This window comes from Astatotilapia calliptera, chromosome 5 (genome assembly GCF_900246225.1).
Source record: "Astatotilapia calliptera chromosome 5, fAstCal1.2, whole genome shotgun sequence".
Lineage (NCBI taxonomy): Eukaryota > Metazoa > Chordata > Actinopteri > Cichliformes > Cichlidae > Astatotilapia > Astatotilapia calliptera.
The window spans coordinates 4,116,782-4,135,367 of NC_039306.1; the positions used below are offsets into that span (position 1 = coordinate 4,116,782).

Below are 18,586 nucleotides of genomic sequence, written 5' to 3' on the forward strand. Positions count from 1 at the left end.
ACACTGTTGCACCTAAAATTTAGCTGAATTATAGAAAGGATATCCATATCTTACAGAACAGTTTTTTCTTTAACACAAGACTCTTTGTGTAACAGTCATTACTGTCTTGCTGTGTGATGGATTTATATTCATTTTATATTCAAAGTGGGTGTTGGGATGGAAGCTCAAATCATGCAAATCATACTGACAAGCAGCAGAGCTGTGTCTTCAGTTGTTGTTGTGGCATTTATTCATTTAAAGACTATCAGCTGATTCAAATTAGAAAAACATTTTTTTCCCATCTGTTGTAAGAAGAAAAGCGATGGTGCAATTCCAAACTGCTTCACTGACGAGCATTAAAATATGAAGCTGGTTGTGAAGCTGAACTACCCCTGGGCCATTGCAGTCTTTGCTCTATAGCTCCTCTTGCTGGGAGAGCAGAGAACACTTTAAATTTGAATGCATGCTTTACCATCTTCCATCCATTTGCTACCGCTTTTCAGGGTCGCAGGGGCTTTGCCATCTTATAATGGTTAATTTTGGCTGACCAAACATCGGCCTCTACCTCTTTATTATTTATTATTACTACTTATTCCTTAAAGTATTTCTCCCTTTTAAATTCTAAGAGCCTCTTTAGTTCACTTGCATTATTACTTTTTAATTCATTATCATTATTTTTGAGGTGCAATAACCAAGGAACTATGGTATGATTGCTTTCTAAATACAAGATAATTAATACAGAGTAATATCAAATTTTACCTTCTACAATAAAGGCTCTTCAAAAGAAATTTAAAATATTGCTTTTAAGTAAAAAAAAAAAAAAAGTTAACTGTTGTACGTTTGGAAAATGCAAAACATAACCGATTTAACTTAAGTTCCTATATTGAGTTGTCATGTCTGGATTACTGGCCCATGTGTAAATATGTCCCAGACAAAGAAACAGACTACAAAAAACTCATATATGACACAAAGTTTATTTTAAGGTTAAATGATTGTTTTATGCTTTGAAAGTTCAAATGTAACTTACAGCTGTTTAGTTGACAAATTAAATTAATGATATGGACTAGACTGTATAACATGACCAGCATGTGTACTTTTGTATTTAAATTATTGTAGTATGCTACATTTAAAATGAGGAAGTTTCTGTGATTACGCTACATCTTACCTTGGTAAGATCTCTCAGTTTTTAAAGTAAAAGGTATCTGAGTTTTGTTACAAAAGTGTTACTTTTTTCTATTCTGCAAACACGTATTACAAAGGAGCTGCTGTCTGCTATTTTGTATCTGTAGTGGGGTCTTGCAGGGATTTTTCTGACAACACTTCTTGTCTCGATCGCTGCTCTTTTGTCTCGCCGGGGTCTGAAAATCCTGGAGGATATAGAAGATTGGGAAAAGACATCAGAAAATCTAGTTAGGTTGAATAGAAAATAATATCTGTATGAATTCATCTCAACATGAGATCATTCTAAAATGAATTTAGATAACAAATCAAATCAAGGGTACTGAGCGCATTTATGGAACAAAGAGGCTTTTCCTAAGCCAGATCAGCAACAGGTCTTTTATTCTACTTTAAAAGAGGTTGTCAAGCTTTTTAAAGGTGATCTTTTTAAATTTGAGTTGTTGAAATATGTGCGAGCAGAAAAGGAGACTAAGTAGAATATAAAATTAAGTATAGACATTTAAATAAAACCTCAATTGTGTTTATTTTTTTTATATTTTAATGCATATTTGTGATTTTTGCACGTATAAACAAATAATTATACAACCCACCATTTGAGCCACTTTCCTTCCATTTGAGCTTGTTGTCCTCAGTGTGCCGTGTCCAAGTAGAGCGGAAGCTCACCAGCTCAGCTGTGATGTGTGCGAGGCTCCACTGCAGGCCTCTGGAGCTCTCCTTCCAAAGATTACTGGTGAAAGAAAACAGTGCTGTTTGTATGCATATTCATATTCCAGTCATGAAAACAAATGACTCAGCTTAACCTGAGATTTTCTACACCAAGGTAAAGGATTGCACTTTTTTTCCATGAAATTATCTTCAAATATATCTTCAATAAAAAGAAAACAAATTAAAAGGAAAATAAGCAGCACATAAACAGGATTTTGTGCTGACACTTTTGGGTTCCTACTGACTTTGGTTATCCTTCTGGTGTGTCTAAAATGAGCAGTTACTGCTACAAATTTGAAGATTAATTCACCTTTGAATAATGATCATGTTTTGTCACTCAAAATTATCAAGTCATGATTACAGGTTTTTGACCAACTCAGCAAATGATAGTAACATAAAAAACACGGTGTACATGATCAACATATACATAGAAAGCAAAGAATTAGTGAAACTACAAGCTCCAAGTGTAAAACTGCAAAAGAGCCAAAAACTGAAGTTTCCTGAATAACCAGAGCTTGACTCCAAAAGCATGTCAAGTAGACCTTCACGTTAAACTGACCAGCTTTACAGCATAATTAAAGCCTGAAAAAAGTTTGAAGTTAATTTCCTCCTTTTGGGACAACTGTATAGATACTTTTTTTTTTAACAAGTCCCCAGTTTGAATTCTATTAAAGCTAAAAAATTATGCAGTGTCAGTGCTGTGTCTGTCCATCTGAGTGACAGATGGAGCCATTTAATGACTAATTGTACTAAGACACACGAAGGAAGTAGGTTTTCAAGAGTTTTAAAATCAGTTTTAGTCAAACTCTGTGTGCCACTCAATATCACAGTAAAAACAGACTTCTAATGTGTGTCAAATGCTTTGGTGTTAACACTTTGTTAACATATTAATATCTAAAACCAAAAGTGCAATAAAGTTTATTTTCCCAGCAGGTTTCACAGGCCTTGTGTTTACCTATGTCTGTTGCAGGGGTCTGGTGGGCCTGGGTTCTCTTCCACCAAAGGAATAACAATCTTTTCAGCCATATCGGTCAGCAGAGAAAATGTAGGATACACAATGAAGTCTATGAAACCTGCGAGAACAAAATCCAGCATATCAACATGTGAAGTAAACTGTTAGTGGCTCAAAAATACTAAAACCTTGTTACGTCTTTAATGTCAGTAAAGAAATTTGAGTGCATTTCAGTGATTCAAACACTAAAATTCAAAGGGCATATGCTGCAATATCACTGTGAACTGTTAAAAATAAAATGAACATAAATCCTGCCACTGGCTTGTTACTTTTGGAAAGAGAAAAAATGTGATTAGCTTCACTAGAGAATAAATTTTACTTGTTTTATGTATCTGAGATGGATATTTATTGAAAATCTTACAAAGGCATAAACAACAGACAAAAGCGATGAGGAAGCTGGTTTTAAAAAAAGAGGGTGTGATTTATGAGACGTACCGATCTGGGATTCAGCTACTAGGGTGGTTTGTCGATCACACAGTGGAGAGAAGGGGAGGCCGAGCTCTGCCTCTCTATCACCCTCACAAAGATAGAAAGAGAGAAAGAAGATACTTAAAGGGCATCCCACACAACACCTGAAAATAACTTTTAAAAGGTCAGTTTGTTCCAACAGTCGCCTCCTGAAACTATGAGACTGTTCAAACGTTTTTTAATTAACAGCCAAACAGAAAGAAAACGTGTTTCATAGGTACGCACACGTCTTGTTTCTGAGACAACAGCGCTCTCCCACACCTCTTCTGTTCTGATCTCCTTCAGATCCAGGTAGTAAAAAAAGCAGAGTGGGAGCAGCTTCGTGCAGCAGTCACTGTAAATACACTCACTACAGTCGTGCCAACTAACATCGCCAAAAAGCCAGACAATCAGGACAGCAAGCATTTTCTCTGTGGGGTAATTATGTTCTCATAGTAACTCAGACATCAACAGAAAGAGTCCCTCCACCTGATTGGATAACTGCGTCTCCTGCTGAGCTGAAGAACAGCTATAGCGTCAGCTGATGCTTTAAAGTCAAGACCAAAAGCCACTTCTTGCAGTCCTCAGCTTTTGGCTCATTATATTGTTTTATTATATACTTTTCCCCAAAGGTCAACAAAAACATGATAGCTTGACTTTCTATTTGGGGTTTGTGAGGCTTTAAAGGCAACAACACTGATTCTCTGCAGTCCTCTATTTCCCATATGTAACCCTTTAAAGTCAAGTGCATTACATTATATATGACATGTACATGGGTTTTTGAGACTACATAAGATCTGAAAAAAAGTCATAACAAAAATATACATTTTTAAGCAATGAATTACAAAATAAAGCAAAATTTATTTTGATATTGAATTTATGTTTTATTATTTTGTCAGAATGTTCAATAAACAATTATTATTAAAGCAATTATTTCATGGTTCAGGCTTTAAAGGGTTAAAACTTGAGCTGTTAAGATTGATTAATTTTTTTAGTACCAAAGTAATGCAGAATAAGCTGTTAGGAGAGATTTTCCTTCTCTGCTGCCTCTGCGTCATATCAACGAGATATTTTTATGGATTTCTTTAGCTCTGACGTAATATCCACCCTCCCCATACAAGCAATTTACAAAAACTGCTGCCTCTTATTAGGCATGCAGCCCTTTGACTCATCAATCATGCAGTTAATAACAGAGCTAATAAGTCAGATGGAGACCAGGGAGCACCAGGGCAGATATGGAGATGTCTAAGAATATAACATAATGTGTTCTTTTATATTTTGAATTTACATTTATTGTGTGGCAAAAGCCTGCGAGCACCGAGAACTACAAATGAGCTGGCATCTAAACCACATGCAATCAAGGACAACCTTTGAGACAGGCTACATAAACTCTAATGCACTTTTGTTTTAGAAAATGACCGCCCACTCCATGACATGTTGGTCAGTCACAGGAGCACGTTCAGTGAGAGACTGAGATTACCGAAAAGCACCACTGAACGACACAGGAAATCATTCCTGCCTGTGGCCATCTCCCTGTACAACGCATCCACTTAACACACTGTTTGCTGCTACAACTACACATGTTTCTTTTCCAAATATTTATTTATAAGTGACTTATGTATGTATGTATGTATATATATGTATATATTGTACTATTCTTAGTTAGCGTATTGTCTGTCTTGTCTTAATGTTGGTTTAAAATGGAGCACTGTAACAAAAAATAATTTCCCCCAGGGATCAATAAAGTATTCTGATTCTGATTCTCATCCTTACTAACAAGCCTGAAAATCAAATCACATATACTGGGAAGCCAGTGCATGTAAGTGCATGTAAGTGCATGTAAGAAGCTGAATGATAAAATGCTGGATTTAACCGCTACAGGCAACAAAGTATATACATCATCTTTGTTGGCTTTGTGTTTAGGGCACAGCTAATGGCAATCCTAACAGATAAACAACAATAGTGTACAGCATAACATGTTAGTCGTCAGCAAGGTCGAACGACAGAGGCCTGGCAAATAAGGGAAGTAAGTGAAGGCACAGAGACTGATAAGATCTATAGAGGAAGTAAATGTCTAATATGGTAGGATAAAGAGAGAGGCCTAACATACTATGTACTAAGCTCTCTCTGAGGTATGGCTTCAGGCTCCAGTGTAACATTTTTTCACCACTGAGGAATCAAATTGGAGGATTTGGACTTCCTCTACAATCATCTACAATCATCATTCATCTGCAGAGTATAGTGAACAAGAAAGCTCACAAATTTGAATCTGGACTCCAACATGGAATCAGTGATGTAAGAACAGTGGCATCACAGTGGCTACACTTTATTTTTATCCAGTAACAAGATGTCCTGTTTTAATTAGTGAGTTTGGAAGTTAGCAGGCAGATTTTCTTGTTGGTTGGCGAGATTAAAGCTAGTTGTTCCCCTTGTTTTCTGTATTTGCACTAAGCTGAGCTGGGTAGCTGCTGGCTTAAACTCTTTATTGACTACACACTATTTACTGTTCATCTTCTCATCTAACTGTTGGCAACAAGTAGCTTATTCTTTTATCCAAAACAAATCTTCTTTCAGCTTCTCTCTTTAGGTGTTGCCACACTGTCCTCCTCTGTCTCAGGTCTTCCTTCACTATATCCATGAAGGTCCACATTAAACATGCTTTGTCCACTTTATGCTCGATCCCTCCTCTGCACATGTTTAAACCATCTCAGGCTCATCTCTCTAACTCTAACTGATGTACTCATTTGTAATTGTGTCCATCCTCGTCACTCCCAACACAGAGAGGACTACGTTTGGTGACTTTGCCACTGACTCTAAGCCACATGTCATAACCAATCAAATCACAGCTGACACTCTTCTCCACGCACTCTGCCCTTCCTGCACTCTCTCCTTCACATCTCTAGTTATCCTTGTTGACATGAATCCATGCTCATCACTAGTCAAAATAGTAGTTATATGGTGCTTAAAAGTGGGGGGTAAAGACCCACTGAGCAAGCACTTTTAGAAAGTAGAAAAAAAATTCTTGATAACAGGAAAGAATCTGCAACAAAACAGGCTCAGAGAGGAGCCTGCCACTCTGCCCTTGAATTTGTGTGAAATAAAATGAAGAGCATAGCGAGATGACAAACAACAAATAGGAAATATCTCAGGCCTGTTAAGCAGAATATATATATATAGTGCCTACCTGTCTGAAAAACTCCTCCATCAAGGTTTTGGTCCAGCGAGAGTGCAGCGCCCAAGGCTTGGATGGATGACTTATGTCAGCCGTGTGCAGTAACAGAGACAGTGCTTTGGGCTTGTCAATCCTGGTGTAGAGAGCATAAGGCAACCACTGTTTTAACTGTTGTTTTGTTGTGTCTCCAGACTGAAAAGCAGACTAAACAGCAGCCAGTCTGAACCCAAACTGCCTGCATCATGTGCAGGCTATTCTAATCAGCTCACTGCACTCCAAGCATCCATTACATGGCCTGCTGATTATGCGCCACAGTGCAAACAACAGCACAGTCTATTAGCAGTACCGTTCTTGTTGTTGTAGACAGGATTTCATTGCTTTGACTTGGAGAAGGTGGGAGGACATGTCAGTGGACAACACCATCTCTATAACGAGTGACCGCAGCTCCCTGTGAGAACGCACACACACAAAAACACACAGTGTACAAGTTGACCTTGGCTGATGAGGAGTGAGTAAAAATGACAGACAGGAAGGCTCAATGGGGTTGTAACCTGTTTAGATTTCCTAATAGATTTCCTTGTTCCCATGGCAACACTGACTGCTAGAAAAGCCCACTAAAGTATGCAGCTGGGGTTTATCTTGTGTGATATCAGCACAGCTCCCCAATCGCATATTCTGTGAGTAATATATGAAGCAGCAGCCAACAAAGAAGCTATGCAGAGCATAGATATGTTGTTATCGCAGACTGCACCGCAGACCATCAACTACAGCTAACTTTTACTTTAAATGTATGTATCACAACATTCCTATAGCATCTACCAAATGCAACTGCTTTACTACATTTCCAAGTTTAGACGCTGTAGTCAGAGTTTGTTATGTTTGTTATTCCTCTGCTGTTTGGTGAATATGTCGTTACACGATATCTTAGGAGGTCAAAGACCAGGGTCAGCTATAAGAGACACTGTATGCTTTCCCATAAGTGCACTAACCAACTTGAGGTCTGGGGGCTGTTTCCTTAAAGCAAAGCATGTCAGTTTATATGTAAAATAACGATAATAAAATAGAATAATGACATAATTATAAATGTCGTCACAGATAAAAATCTAAATGTTGTCAAAAGCCACAAACTAGCTCCAAACTACAGAACTGATATTTAAAACTAGTGAATAAATGTACTGCAATTGTTTCAGTTGATTCCATATATCCATAATAAAATAAAACAAAAGTATTAATTAATAAAATGTTACTTTTTGGCCAATTAGTTTTTCCTAGAGGTCACATTGGAAACACACTAAGATAAACAAATTATAGCTTTGCTCTCCTACATTCTCCTGCAGCATGAATTCTCTGTTATTTATTTTTCTTCTCCCAATGTTGTATCATGCCTATGCATATACACGCATATGAGGACTTACTGCAAACCTAATCTACATTTAACAGCTGTCTTTGCCCAGACTCTAACTAAATGTTGCTGTTGCTGTTGGTTAAAACCTCATTTATAACATTGTTAACAAATTTATTTCTGCAGGGGACTTTTGACTTTTCAGAATGCCCTTTAACACCAACAGCTCGATGGGGACATTTTTACACAGGCTTGTGAAGTTCATACATACAGACAGCAAAAACGTTTCTCCAACAAGAGATCAACAGGTGAGCAACTGATCACACAGCTAATAGAGGAGGGAAAACTTTTCTACGACCTATTTATGTCTCCCTGTGACTGTCTGCTCGGGAGGGAAAATGGGTCATGATTTATAACACACAAAAATTAATTATTATTAAGGTTATGAAAATATAAAAATAATATTAACACTGTAAAATTTTGAGGTCTTACATCCATTCCTCCCGCGTCAAATTAATAAAGATGTTCATTTGGTCGTCCAGCAGTAGGCGGAATGCTGCACTCAGGTGATGGCTCTCTTGTACAGACCGGTCATTGTAGATCAATGCAAACTCTGACCTTGGAGACAAAAGGTGAGTGGAGATTATTACAGACAGTCGACGGACAGATGGGCAGGTTGTAAAGTGTTCCTGTGCATTAAAGTGAAAACTTCAATAACACAGTTGCTCTGAGTGAAGGAGGTGAGACTGAGATAAAAGGAGAGTCCTCTGGGAACAATTTAATGACTGTGACTGCAAGCCTTTAATGATGAATTTTAAAGTGCTGAAGAGGAGGTGGGATGTAATGAAAAATGACACAGTGTGGGTATTAATGACTCACTAAAGTAAGATAATTAACGGATTTATCAATCAAGCATCCTGTATCCCCTCATTGTCATTCAGCTGTTAAAATGGGTAATAAAGCCCACTGTGGACAGTTTTCCAATTAGTATTTATTTTTAAGCTTCTGCCACCTTTCACCAGTGAAATAAACATTGAATAAAACACTTAAGGAAATGGTTTTAAAGACAACAACACAAAGGTGTGTGTTAAAGTGGTCTGTTGGGGAGTGTAAAAAGTGTGTGGTAAAAAATGAAAAATTCTGGTAAGACTTCTGTGGGTCTGTAATTTCCTAATATTCATGATTCAGTTCAATTGAATTTTATTTATACACCAAATCACAACAACAGGTGACTCAAGGCACTTTATGTTGTAAGGTAGACCCTGCAATAATGCATACAGAGAAAAACCCAACAATCATATGACCCCCTATGAGCAAGCACTTTGGCGACAGTGGGAAGGAAAAACTCCCTTTTAACAGGAAGAAACCTCCGACAGAACCAGGCTCATTTATTCATAATGTTTTTCCTTTCATTGCTATGCAGATGACAGAGACATACTTTTTAAAAAAAAGATCTAGTGACCCTAAAAGTCTAGCTGATGACTTTATAACTATTTAGTCTATATAGTTATATTTGGGTGGCACATTTTCGTCAACTCAATACCTGAAAATTAGAAATTATATTACTTAATCTTACAAATTACAGTGCAAAAGTCTCATTTCTTTATATTTCTGCTTGGAAAATGAGAAAAAAGGCAAAAGCACCCAAAATGTGTCTTTTCTTGATGAGGCTTCAGTGGACAGCAGATCATCAAACAAAAAACCCCAAACATTCCTCTGAAAATGGTCAAGACACAAGAACTTGATGCTCAAGACTTTTGCACAGCACAGCACAGTAGAGTACTGTTCCTTTGGTAATCGCCAGGTTAGGCTACTACGTTCTCCTCTGGTTTACATGGAAAGTTAATTTCTTGGCTTCCTACTCATTTTAGCAGACACACATTACCCCGATCCTGATCCCCTACTAGCTCTCTGCCTGTTTTAGAATTGATTTTAAGTGCAATCACATTTAACACATGTTCGTGTCTGGCCCTGTGCCACATTCAGGCAGCACTTCTGCCTGAAAGTTGAGGCTTAATGTCAAATGCAGTCATGGCTTTCGCATCAGGGCCTGTCAGCTATGAAATGAGGAGAAATGTTTGAAATGAGGAAGTCTCGTAGAATCAGAGGCTTCCAATAAATCACTTCGTAAAATACATTTTTATAGACGTGCTTTTATGTGATGCCATTTCATGTGATGTCGTCCTTTATAGGTTTTTAATGTTTGAATAACATCTCTCTTGTCTTGCATGTTATTTCTGGGGTTTTCTTTTTTAGCCTTTCATTATTTGTTTTGCACCCACATTTTAATCTTTCTTTTTTTCATTTGAATCTGTCTCCACTTTAAATAAATTGCACCTGTTATTTTTGTTGTTTTATTCTCTTTGTGTCCTTTTGCTTGTCAGGCAAGGCACTTTGTAAAGTCTGTTGTTAAAGGTGCTATACATAATAACTTATTGCATTGATTTTTCAGCCCATATCATATATATTACATATCTATCTCAAAGTCAGATGATGTTCCAAGTAGAGTTACTGACTTTGGGATAGATCTGCTGTTCAGATGTGCTCTTTTACTGTGGGCAGGCATCTTTGTACTTTATTCCCGAAATAAAGCATGATGATGATGGGTGCCATGAGACTACGTTCTTCAGTCCTCCTAAGTGGAAAGTCTAAAAATACGATGTTCTGTCCATGAAGTTGTGTTTGCCTTAGAGGGTTCTCACTCGCTCTCTTACTAAAACGATACAGAGGAAAGAAGAAAACTATACTGAGGTACGCTTTCTTAAAGCGTACCTCACTATTTCTGTACTTCCTGATATCTCTTACTATTTTACAGTTTCATAACAGGAGGTGGCTCATATATAGCTGAGAAAATATTGCAGAAAAAAAGCTTACTTTGTGTGGATGTGAAAGTTATTTGTAGTTCCTGTGTGTTCATAGTCATGGATGGCTGCAGCAAACAGGGATGCCATCACCTCGAGCTCTGTCAGCCAGTGCTTGATAGACACAAATATAAAACCATTAAAACAACAGTACTATAATGGTAAAAAGAAAGTACACCATCTTTCAGTTAAAAGTTTTAAATATATACATGATAAAAGTCATCTGGTCCTTATCTGGCCTTAGAAGTAGCAGAATACAACCACCCACCAAGGTGGTTGTATTTGCGCACCACAGCAGCTTTACCCATGACGCTTTTTATAGCTCCACATTCATGTCCAGTGGTGTAGGTGCTTGCCCACACAGAGCCTACAAGTGTTAAAAATATGTAAAGTGTCCACTGCAGTCACTGTCTGTGCTTTTAATGCAGCATTTTTATTTATATTGGAATGTTTTATGGTTCGCTTGTATAAGTCATGTGTGTCCAGTGATGTGCAGTTAGGATGTTGGAGCACCTCGGGGTGGGGGGTAAAGACCCCTTTCCGCTCATTGTCTAAATGGAAACATGTACAACGGAAATGTACACAGACACATTCGCAAGACCATAAATTATGCTTTACTCGCTAAGCCAAAAGTCTGTATGTGCAATATTTCCAGAGACACCCTTCATAAAGGTCAGATGATGAAGACAGCAACTCATAGAGTGCATAGATACAATGTAACAAGTTGAAAGTCCTGACATGGGAACTCCCTAACGTGGGGAGGCCTTGAAAAACATAAAGGCCATCATCTCTTTATTTAGTCTCCATAATTTTCACTCTGAAACAGCAGTGCTTAGTGGGTTAAAGAAAAGTTAGAATGGAACAGATCCTGTTTCCCTGCAACACCATCGCCACCAAAACAGGAAGTATCATTTCTATTGTCACAGGACTGCAGGCTCTGAAAGTAAAAGTCATTTTGGAATTTGATTGTTATTTGTGCTCTACAATCGATCCTTACTGTGGTGCTAACGTCAGGCAGTGACTCTGGTCATTAGCCTTCATCTTCAGGGTGATAATGAATGCCACATGTATTTAAAAAAAAATGTAAATGCAATCCATAAGAGTTGTTAGGATATTTTAGTCTGTCGATATACTTCTAAAAAACATTTTACACAGTGTAATCCACATTTGTAAAAGCAACAGATCACTGCAAATTAGGAAAGTGACTCCTAAAGAAATAGGTTATATATTTGTTACCTATTTGTCTATTCAGTCAAAGCAAATGGGACACAGTGCCACAGAAAGGCCAGCAAGCTTGGAAAGTGTTAAAAGGTGGGCCGCTACACATTCTTCCTTTTGATTTTTTCATGGAATTTTCAGAAAATTAAAAAGAAAAGTTATCACACCGGCCTTATCCTTTAATAGAAAATCCAGGTTAGTCTTTTGTACCACGAGTCCGGAGCGCAGCAGCAGACAGTGCAGTGTCTGAGTTACATCAGCAGCGTGAACGTGGTTGTGGTAGGGGTTGTTGTATTTGCAGTATCCTCTCTCCAGCGCAGACAGAAATTCTGTGAGGCACGAGATGGGAATCTGCAAAAATAGTTACATAATCATCAAAAGTAAAGCTATGTTTAAAATACCACAGGTTCACAAAGTTTATGTCAACAGTAAAAGCTAAAACAACCTGGATGTTGTAATAAGGCATGATGCATGTGATTTACACACATAATTTGCTAACCCATTAGCCCTCCAAACACCACAAAGGATAATAAAACCCATATGCCTGATAATATCTGCAAATGACAACACCAGTTCCTCACAATAATACTCCTTCAGAGTGGCTCTGATTATATTACAGTGAGATCTTCCATCCAAAGCACTGAAATTCTCCAATGACTATAATGAGTCATTGTATAGACGATGAACTATATACAAACTAAACAATGAAATGCAAAGTTAAAAGACCTTAAAGCGACTGTTGAGCTCATATCTGGTGATCAGCTCAAAGAACAGAGTTCGGAGTGCATGATCAGAGCTGGCTGAGTTCAGAGCAAACACATCAAAGCTCCAACGGTCCACGTCCTAAAGAGCAAGAGAGGAAAGTACTGGTGTATACTTTTGGTGTGTATACGATAGATTATGTGATGTCCATATTTTTAGCTAAGATCCAACCCACTGTGAGAGTTATGATTAGAGGGGGCTTACCCTGAGGCAATTTACGACCGCTGCAGGTTGGTCCGGCATGGCTGCTGTGTAGGCCCTCTTGAACATCCTGGAATAAGGGAATGTTTAGGGTGAGTTCAGTTAAAGTTCAGATGTTGACGCTGTGCAGCGACCTCGGTTTAGGAGCTGTTTATATAAATCCTCTAAAGTCCCTGTCTGCTTTGGAAGGAAGTTTTAACAAGAAAATGGAGATAATGTTTCACAGCCGTGTGTAGCAGGCTGTGTTTGCTGTGGACGTAATAATAACAACAGAGTGTGAGCTTGTATCGGACTTATTGTACAGACAATGAAATCAGTAATTTATAATGGGACTTTTATTATATGAGATGCTTGTTTCCTTGTTTCTTATTATTTAAGTTTCATAAAAGAGAGTTACTGCTGTATGACTGCTTCTGTGTCTTCCAGTCAGTATTTTATGAATTGCTGTTTTAAAAAACGATTCCAGGGTTTTGAGTTCTTGTTTATCATTTTGAGTTTTGCATTCAAATTTTGATTTCATAATGACTCTGGTCATGACACTTTGAGCTTCCATTCTTGTTGAGATTTCATTGTCATTCTAGTGATGTCTGTTATTGTCTGTTATAGTATTGAGTAGTTGGCCCCAGTTTTTATTTTATTTTATTCTGTTCTCGTATAGTTCTCGTTCCCCTGTGGTTCCCTGTGTTTGCTTTTACCTGCTGTGCATCTCTCTCCTGGTCTTCTGGGTAGCAGTGTCCCAATTTTAGCTTCATGGCAGGTTTTCTGTGGTATCTCATTTACTTTCTGTCTTTTCTTTCCTTTATGATCTGCTCCTCTTCAGCCTTTTTTACCTTCCTTTACTTGTTCCTCCTGCGTTCTGCCCTCATAACTGTCCTGTTTCCCAGTCAATCTCCTCTGTGTATATATTCTGTATAGTTTAGCCTCATTGTTTAATCCATGTTTATGTTCTGTGTCTTTCCATCATTTTTGCCTTTTAGATTTTTTTGTCTGGATTTTCTGTTTTTTTTAGATTATCATGTCTGGGTCTTTCTTTTATTTCTATAATTTCCCTACAGTACATGTCCTGCATTTGGATCCTTTCCATAACATCATTCATTATGCTTGCAGTTCTGAAATAGAAATGAATGAAACGTAATACCGCTCCACAAATATCCCAGCTTGCACTGCATGCACAATGCTGCGAAACTTGGGCTTCTCATCAGAGCGCCGCGTAGGACGGCGGATCTTCTGGGTGAAAGTGGAAGCCAGCCAGTCGGTGACCTCTGACGGCACCCCATCTGACTGCAGTTGCTGGAGGTCATCTTCAGACTCCAGACACTGCCTGTGAGAAACAGTGACTGTTAGACAATATTAAGACACGGTAAAAATGAAGACTGAGAATGAATGAGCAGCACTAATAATGTGCCTCTGCGATATCACTGTGGTTCAGAGACGTTTAATGGTGTAAGGATAATTTTATATTACACATTTAGATTTATTTAGAAATACTTCCATTAACTGTCCAGTCAAAAGTTTAATTTAAAAATTTAATTTCAATTGTATGTCTGTTAAATAAGCTAAGTAAGAAGTTACTACTCCCAGAAAGACTTTTGGCACTTTTTACTCTGGTTTTTATGAAAGGCAACCAAAAGAGACTTCATCGTACTGCTTCCACTCAAATATTAGCAGAGAAACAGCACCTAAAATTGCAGAAAGCAACATGTTTTTTTTCACTCTGTTTTCTCTATGACACACTGGATCATAAAATCCTCCGTTTCACACTTCATGGATTGTGTACCTCAGGCTTTGTAAATCAGGCTACCAGACCACCATTCCTGAAAGACCACTTTCTGCTGTTAGACACTTACATGGCTGCTGTGCTGATGACACCAAACTTTTCTTATCAGTTTCCTCATCTGACATGCAGGGGAAGGCCTGAGAAGTCAGGAGAAAAAGAAAGTTTTCATAGGACTCTATGCAGTCCTGTGAAAAACTAAGTACACCCTTAGTGAATCCATAGGAAATAAGAAAGTAGGTAGCTATCAGGAGCTAATCAGATCCCCGTGATTAATTGATCATCAGAAGGTGTGGGCACTTCTATAAAGGTACAGGCGTTGTCATTTTGCTGGTGTGAAGCATTCAGGTGAGTGCAATGAAACAATCTTTCCAGGAGATTCACAACAAGGTCAGACCACGCCATAAGGTCAAACACATTACAAAAAAACCCAAGAGCTACAGCTCAGATTCTACAGGCCTCAACTAGCATATTAAATGTTAAAGCTCATAACAGTACAATAAGAAAAAGACAGAACAAGTACAGCATGTTTGGAAGGGTTGCCAGGAAAAAGCCTTGTCTCTCCAAAAAGAAATTGGCAGCACGACTTGGGTTTGTAAAGTTGCATCGAAACAAACCGCAAGACTTCTGGAACAATGTGTTTTGGACAGAAAAGACCAAAGCTGAGATGTCTGGTCATAATGCATGCAGCTGAAAACAGTCATGAACAATAGTTTTCAGACTAGTTTAGCAGAACCTGGGCTCTTTACACTCATTGTCACACATGAACTCCTCTATATACCACAATATGCTAGACTCAAATGTGGGGCCATCTGCTCAACTGCTAAATTGGGTGAAATTAGGTCATGCAACACGTCATTGATACCACACCAACAAGCTAGAGCAGAATTGCTGAAAAAGAAAAGAATGAAGGTGATAAAATGGCTCAGTCAAAGTCCAGACCTCAACCTGACTGAACTGAGAACTCTGCATAAACACATTTGTCAAACAACTCAAGAGTGGGCCTAAAATTCTCCACAATGATTTGAGAACTGATAAGGTCATATAGACAATAAGCTACCGCATAACGGGGTGTACTTATTTTTTCACAGGATTAGATATAATCGGGTGAAAACTTTCTTTTTCATATGACTTTCACTGCTAATCCATGTGATTGTTAAAATACTTCTATCAGCCATCTGTAGCTAACCCAAAATCCCACTTTCTCACACATGCTGGTTTCTAGTTTCTGTTTGTAACAGTTTCAAAACTAGCTATATCTCTTAGAGAACACTGTGGTCATTTAGTTTAGTCGCAATGGTGAAATGTGCCCCAGATGAGTCACTGTTTAAAGGAATAACTAAACAAAACAGGTGTTAAGTTCTCATTAGGGACTTTAGGGATGTACAAAGGTGAGTTGCCATTTTCAGTCTCTGCACTAAGCTAAGCTAACAAATTTCCCACGTGTGGGACTAATAAAGGTTATCTTATCTTATCTTATCTTAACCTGCTGCTGATTGCAACTTCATATTGTAGCAACATGACAGTGTTATCAATGATCTCATCAAAGTCTTTAAAAAGTACTTTAAAAGTACAAGACAACTCAGAGGAAGATGTAAGTGAAGCTGATCAAACAGACATGAACTGATCTTTTTTCAGTTATAAAAGCTAATCACACATTAGGTGTCCCATGTACTCCTTGAATAACATCTTTTACACTTATATTGTTTTTCTGGCAGGACTATACTGTGGTGGTTAGTGCTTTCCCCTCGCTGCTTACCCAGGATGTGAAAGCTCAGCACTGATCTACAAAACTGATCTACAATTTTATCTTCTTTTTCTTCTTCTTCTTCTTATTGTATTATTTTACCTTGTTCCATCGAGGTACACTGCCTCTAGTAACGATGCTGTGTATTCCAGGTTCTTTTTGATTTCTTCAAAATCAACATCTTTCTCGTCTAGCTGCTTCAGCATGCTCCTCAGCCTGAAAGTAAACGAAATATTGGAATCATTTTTGGTGCTTGAAAATTGTTGCACGTCTCAGCATCCACGTGCAATAAGTAAAAAGCGGGATGGGTAAACATTAAAGTTCTGTTTGGGTCCAGAAACAATAACTAAGGAACAAAAATCAGTGTTTTCTGTGACTTATTCTGCCTACGGTGTTATTTTAGGATACAAATAGGAACAGCTTGAACCTGCAGCTCCGTGAACAGGTCTTTGCAGACCGACAGCACTTGTTGTTGTCTTGAGTCAGTGAAATGACGTCCAAAGTGTTTTAACAATCAGTTGAGAAATCCTGATGAACGGAAAAAGCTCATTTGGAAGTGATTTAAGTGCCAAGCTGTCCAAAAAGGGCATCATTAGTGCCAAATTTTCCATGAGAGGAAAGCTTCCCATGGTTAGGCCCTTATGTAACTCAAATTATATCAAAATATACTCCCTGAAAAAAATCATAATTTTGTGCTTTATCTAAATGTTCTCTGAGAACACGCTGCCTCTTTTTGGTTTCGAAACTTTTAATCAAATTACGTGCTGGAAGCACATCCCTTCAAGTATAATAGAAAGCAAATGCTCGATGTCGCTCAGAGTGTAACCCACCTGCCTGTGTTACTGTAACCTCCTCTCAGGAATGAGTCCCAAAGCTCCGCGTCTGATCCAGTTGTCATTAAATTCGTATCCTTAGTTTGTAGGACTGGAATCTTTCTGCTGTGATTGTGTTTTCATTTGACTTCTGAAATATATCGACGTGATAATATACAGTATCCGTGCCGCAGATAATTTCTTCAAAACATCTTAGTGCGTTGCCCATATGGTGACCAGAATGACTGTGTTCAAACAGCGTAAGGCCGGGCAATGGAGCCAACTCCTGGGGATGAGACGCTCACAGCTTTTCAAGTGTTTATCACGCTGGCAAAGGCTTTTGAAAGCTGTCGAGTCATAAAAATAGCATGCATCTGAATACCACCGCTCACTTTCTATCTCAAGTAATCTTTCATGATAACACAGCCTTTTTTGTTTCAACTGTTTGCGGCAGAAGAACCTTTGACAGGACGTTTACAGGAAATTACTCGTCAAGTGCACTCGTGAAAGTGTGTTTATAGAAAAAGCATTGTTGAATCTACACATCTACACACTGCAGAATGTCGTCCTCTCCAAGTATAGATGAGCACAAGAGAATGGACTTAATGGCATCTCATTTGCAAGCACAAATTAATAAAACAACGTCATCCCAACCCCACAAGGTTTGGAGCTCTGAACCCTGCTCAAACTAAAAAACAGATGAGTTCACCAAAACAAAACCACATGACCCACCGCTTCTGCAACAGCTACCTCCTTCAGCAAAAGCGTGGGCAAGACAAGTGTTCACACTTGGAGTAAAACACGTTTCTTCTCTCATGTCACTATGTATATTTGTACGACCAAAAGGTTAAACGCAAAATACTTGTTGAACTTAATTAGAGCAAATACGGTGTGAAACATGTCAAACCATAACCCTCTAACTCCGAGTGTATTTTTGAGTCACACATTTCCACTTTTGCAAAACAGAAAATCTCCTGCATAGAAATGCTGTGCTGCTGAACGTTATTGTAACAAAAAACAAACAAAAGCAAGCATGTTTGATAAAGTCCTCTTGCCCTGTTCATGTAATCAAACAGAAGCTGGAGTGTGTAGTGAACTAAACATAAAGTCTATTAATTGTCTTACCTAGAGATGGGTATCTGGAGCTTTTTCTTACGGATTCGAACCAGTTCAGCCATTCCGTGCTCAAGCTGTGCTCTGATGGACCCCAGAGTTCAGTAAAAAAAGAAAGAAAGAAAGAAAACAATGCCAATATAAAAAAATAAAAATAAAATGTGTTTTAGGGAACTAGTAAGCAGAAAAGTTCTGCAAACTACCAACGCAAACTTTATGTGTCCTGAGACAGACTTCTGTTTCAACAACTCTCCCACCCACT

The 18,586-nt window shown here is 38.2% G+C and overlaps 1 protein-coding gene across 1 annotated transcript; it reads right to left on the reverse strand.

Annotated features, from left to right (window-relative positions):
- Positions 1–934: 934 nt before the first annotated feature.
- Positions 935–18,586, reverse strand: LOC113021902 (calcium/calmodulin-dependent 3',5'-cyclic nucleotide phosphodiesterase 1B). The gene is made up of 14 exons (XM_026166732.1): positions 18,337–18,586; positions 16,502–16,615; positions 14,017–14,199; positions 12,882–12,948; positions 12,642–12,758; positions 12,126–12,266; positions 10,711–10,811; positions 8,329–8,454; positions 6,841–6,942; positions 6,507–6,627; positions 3,311–3,392; positions 2,819–2,936; positions 1,749–1,885; positions 935–1,346 (listed from the first exon to the last, which is right to left on the reverse strand). The coding sequence occupies exons 1-14, from the start codon at positions 18,387–18,389 to the stop codon at positions 1,252–1,254; spliced, it is 1,557 nt and encodes a 518-aa protein (XP_026022517.1). The 5' UTR covers positions 18,390–18,586; the 3' UTR covers positions 935–1,251.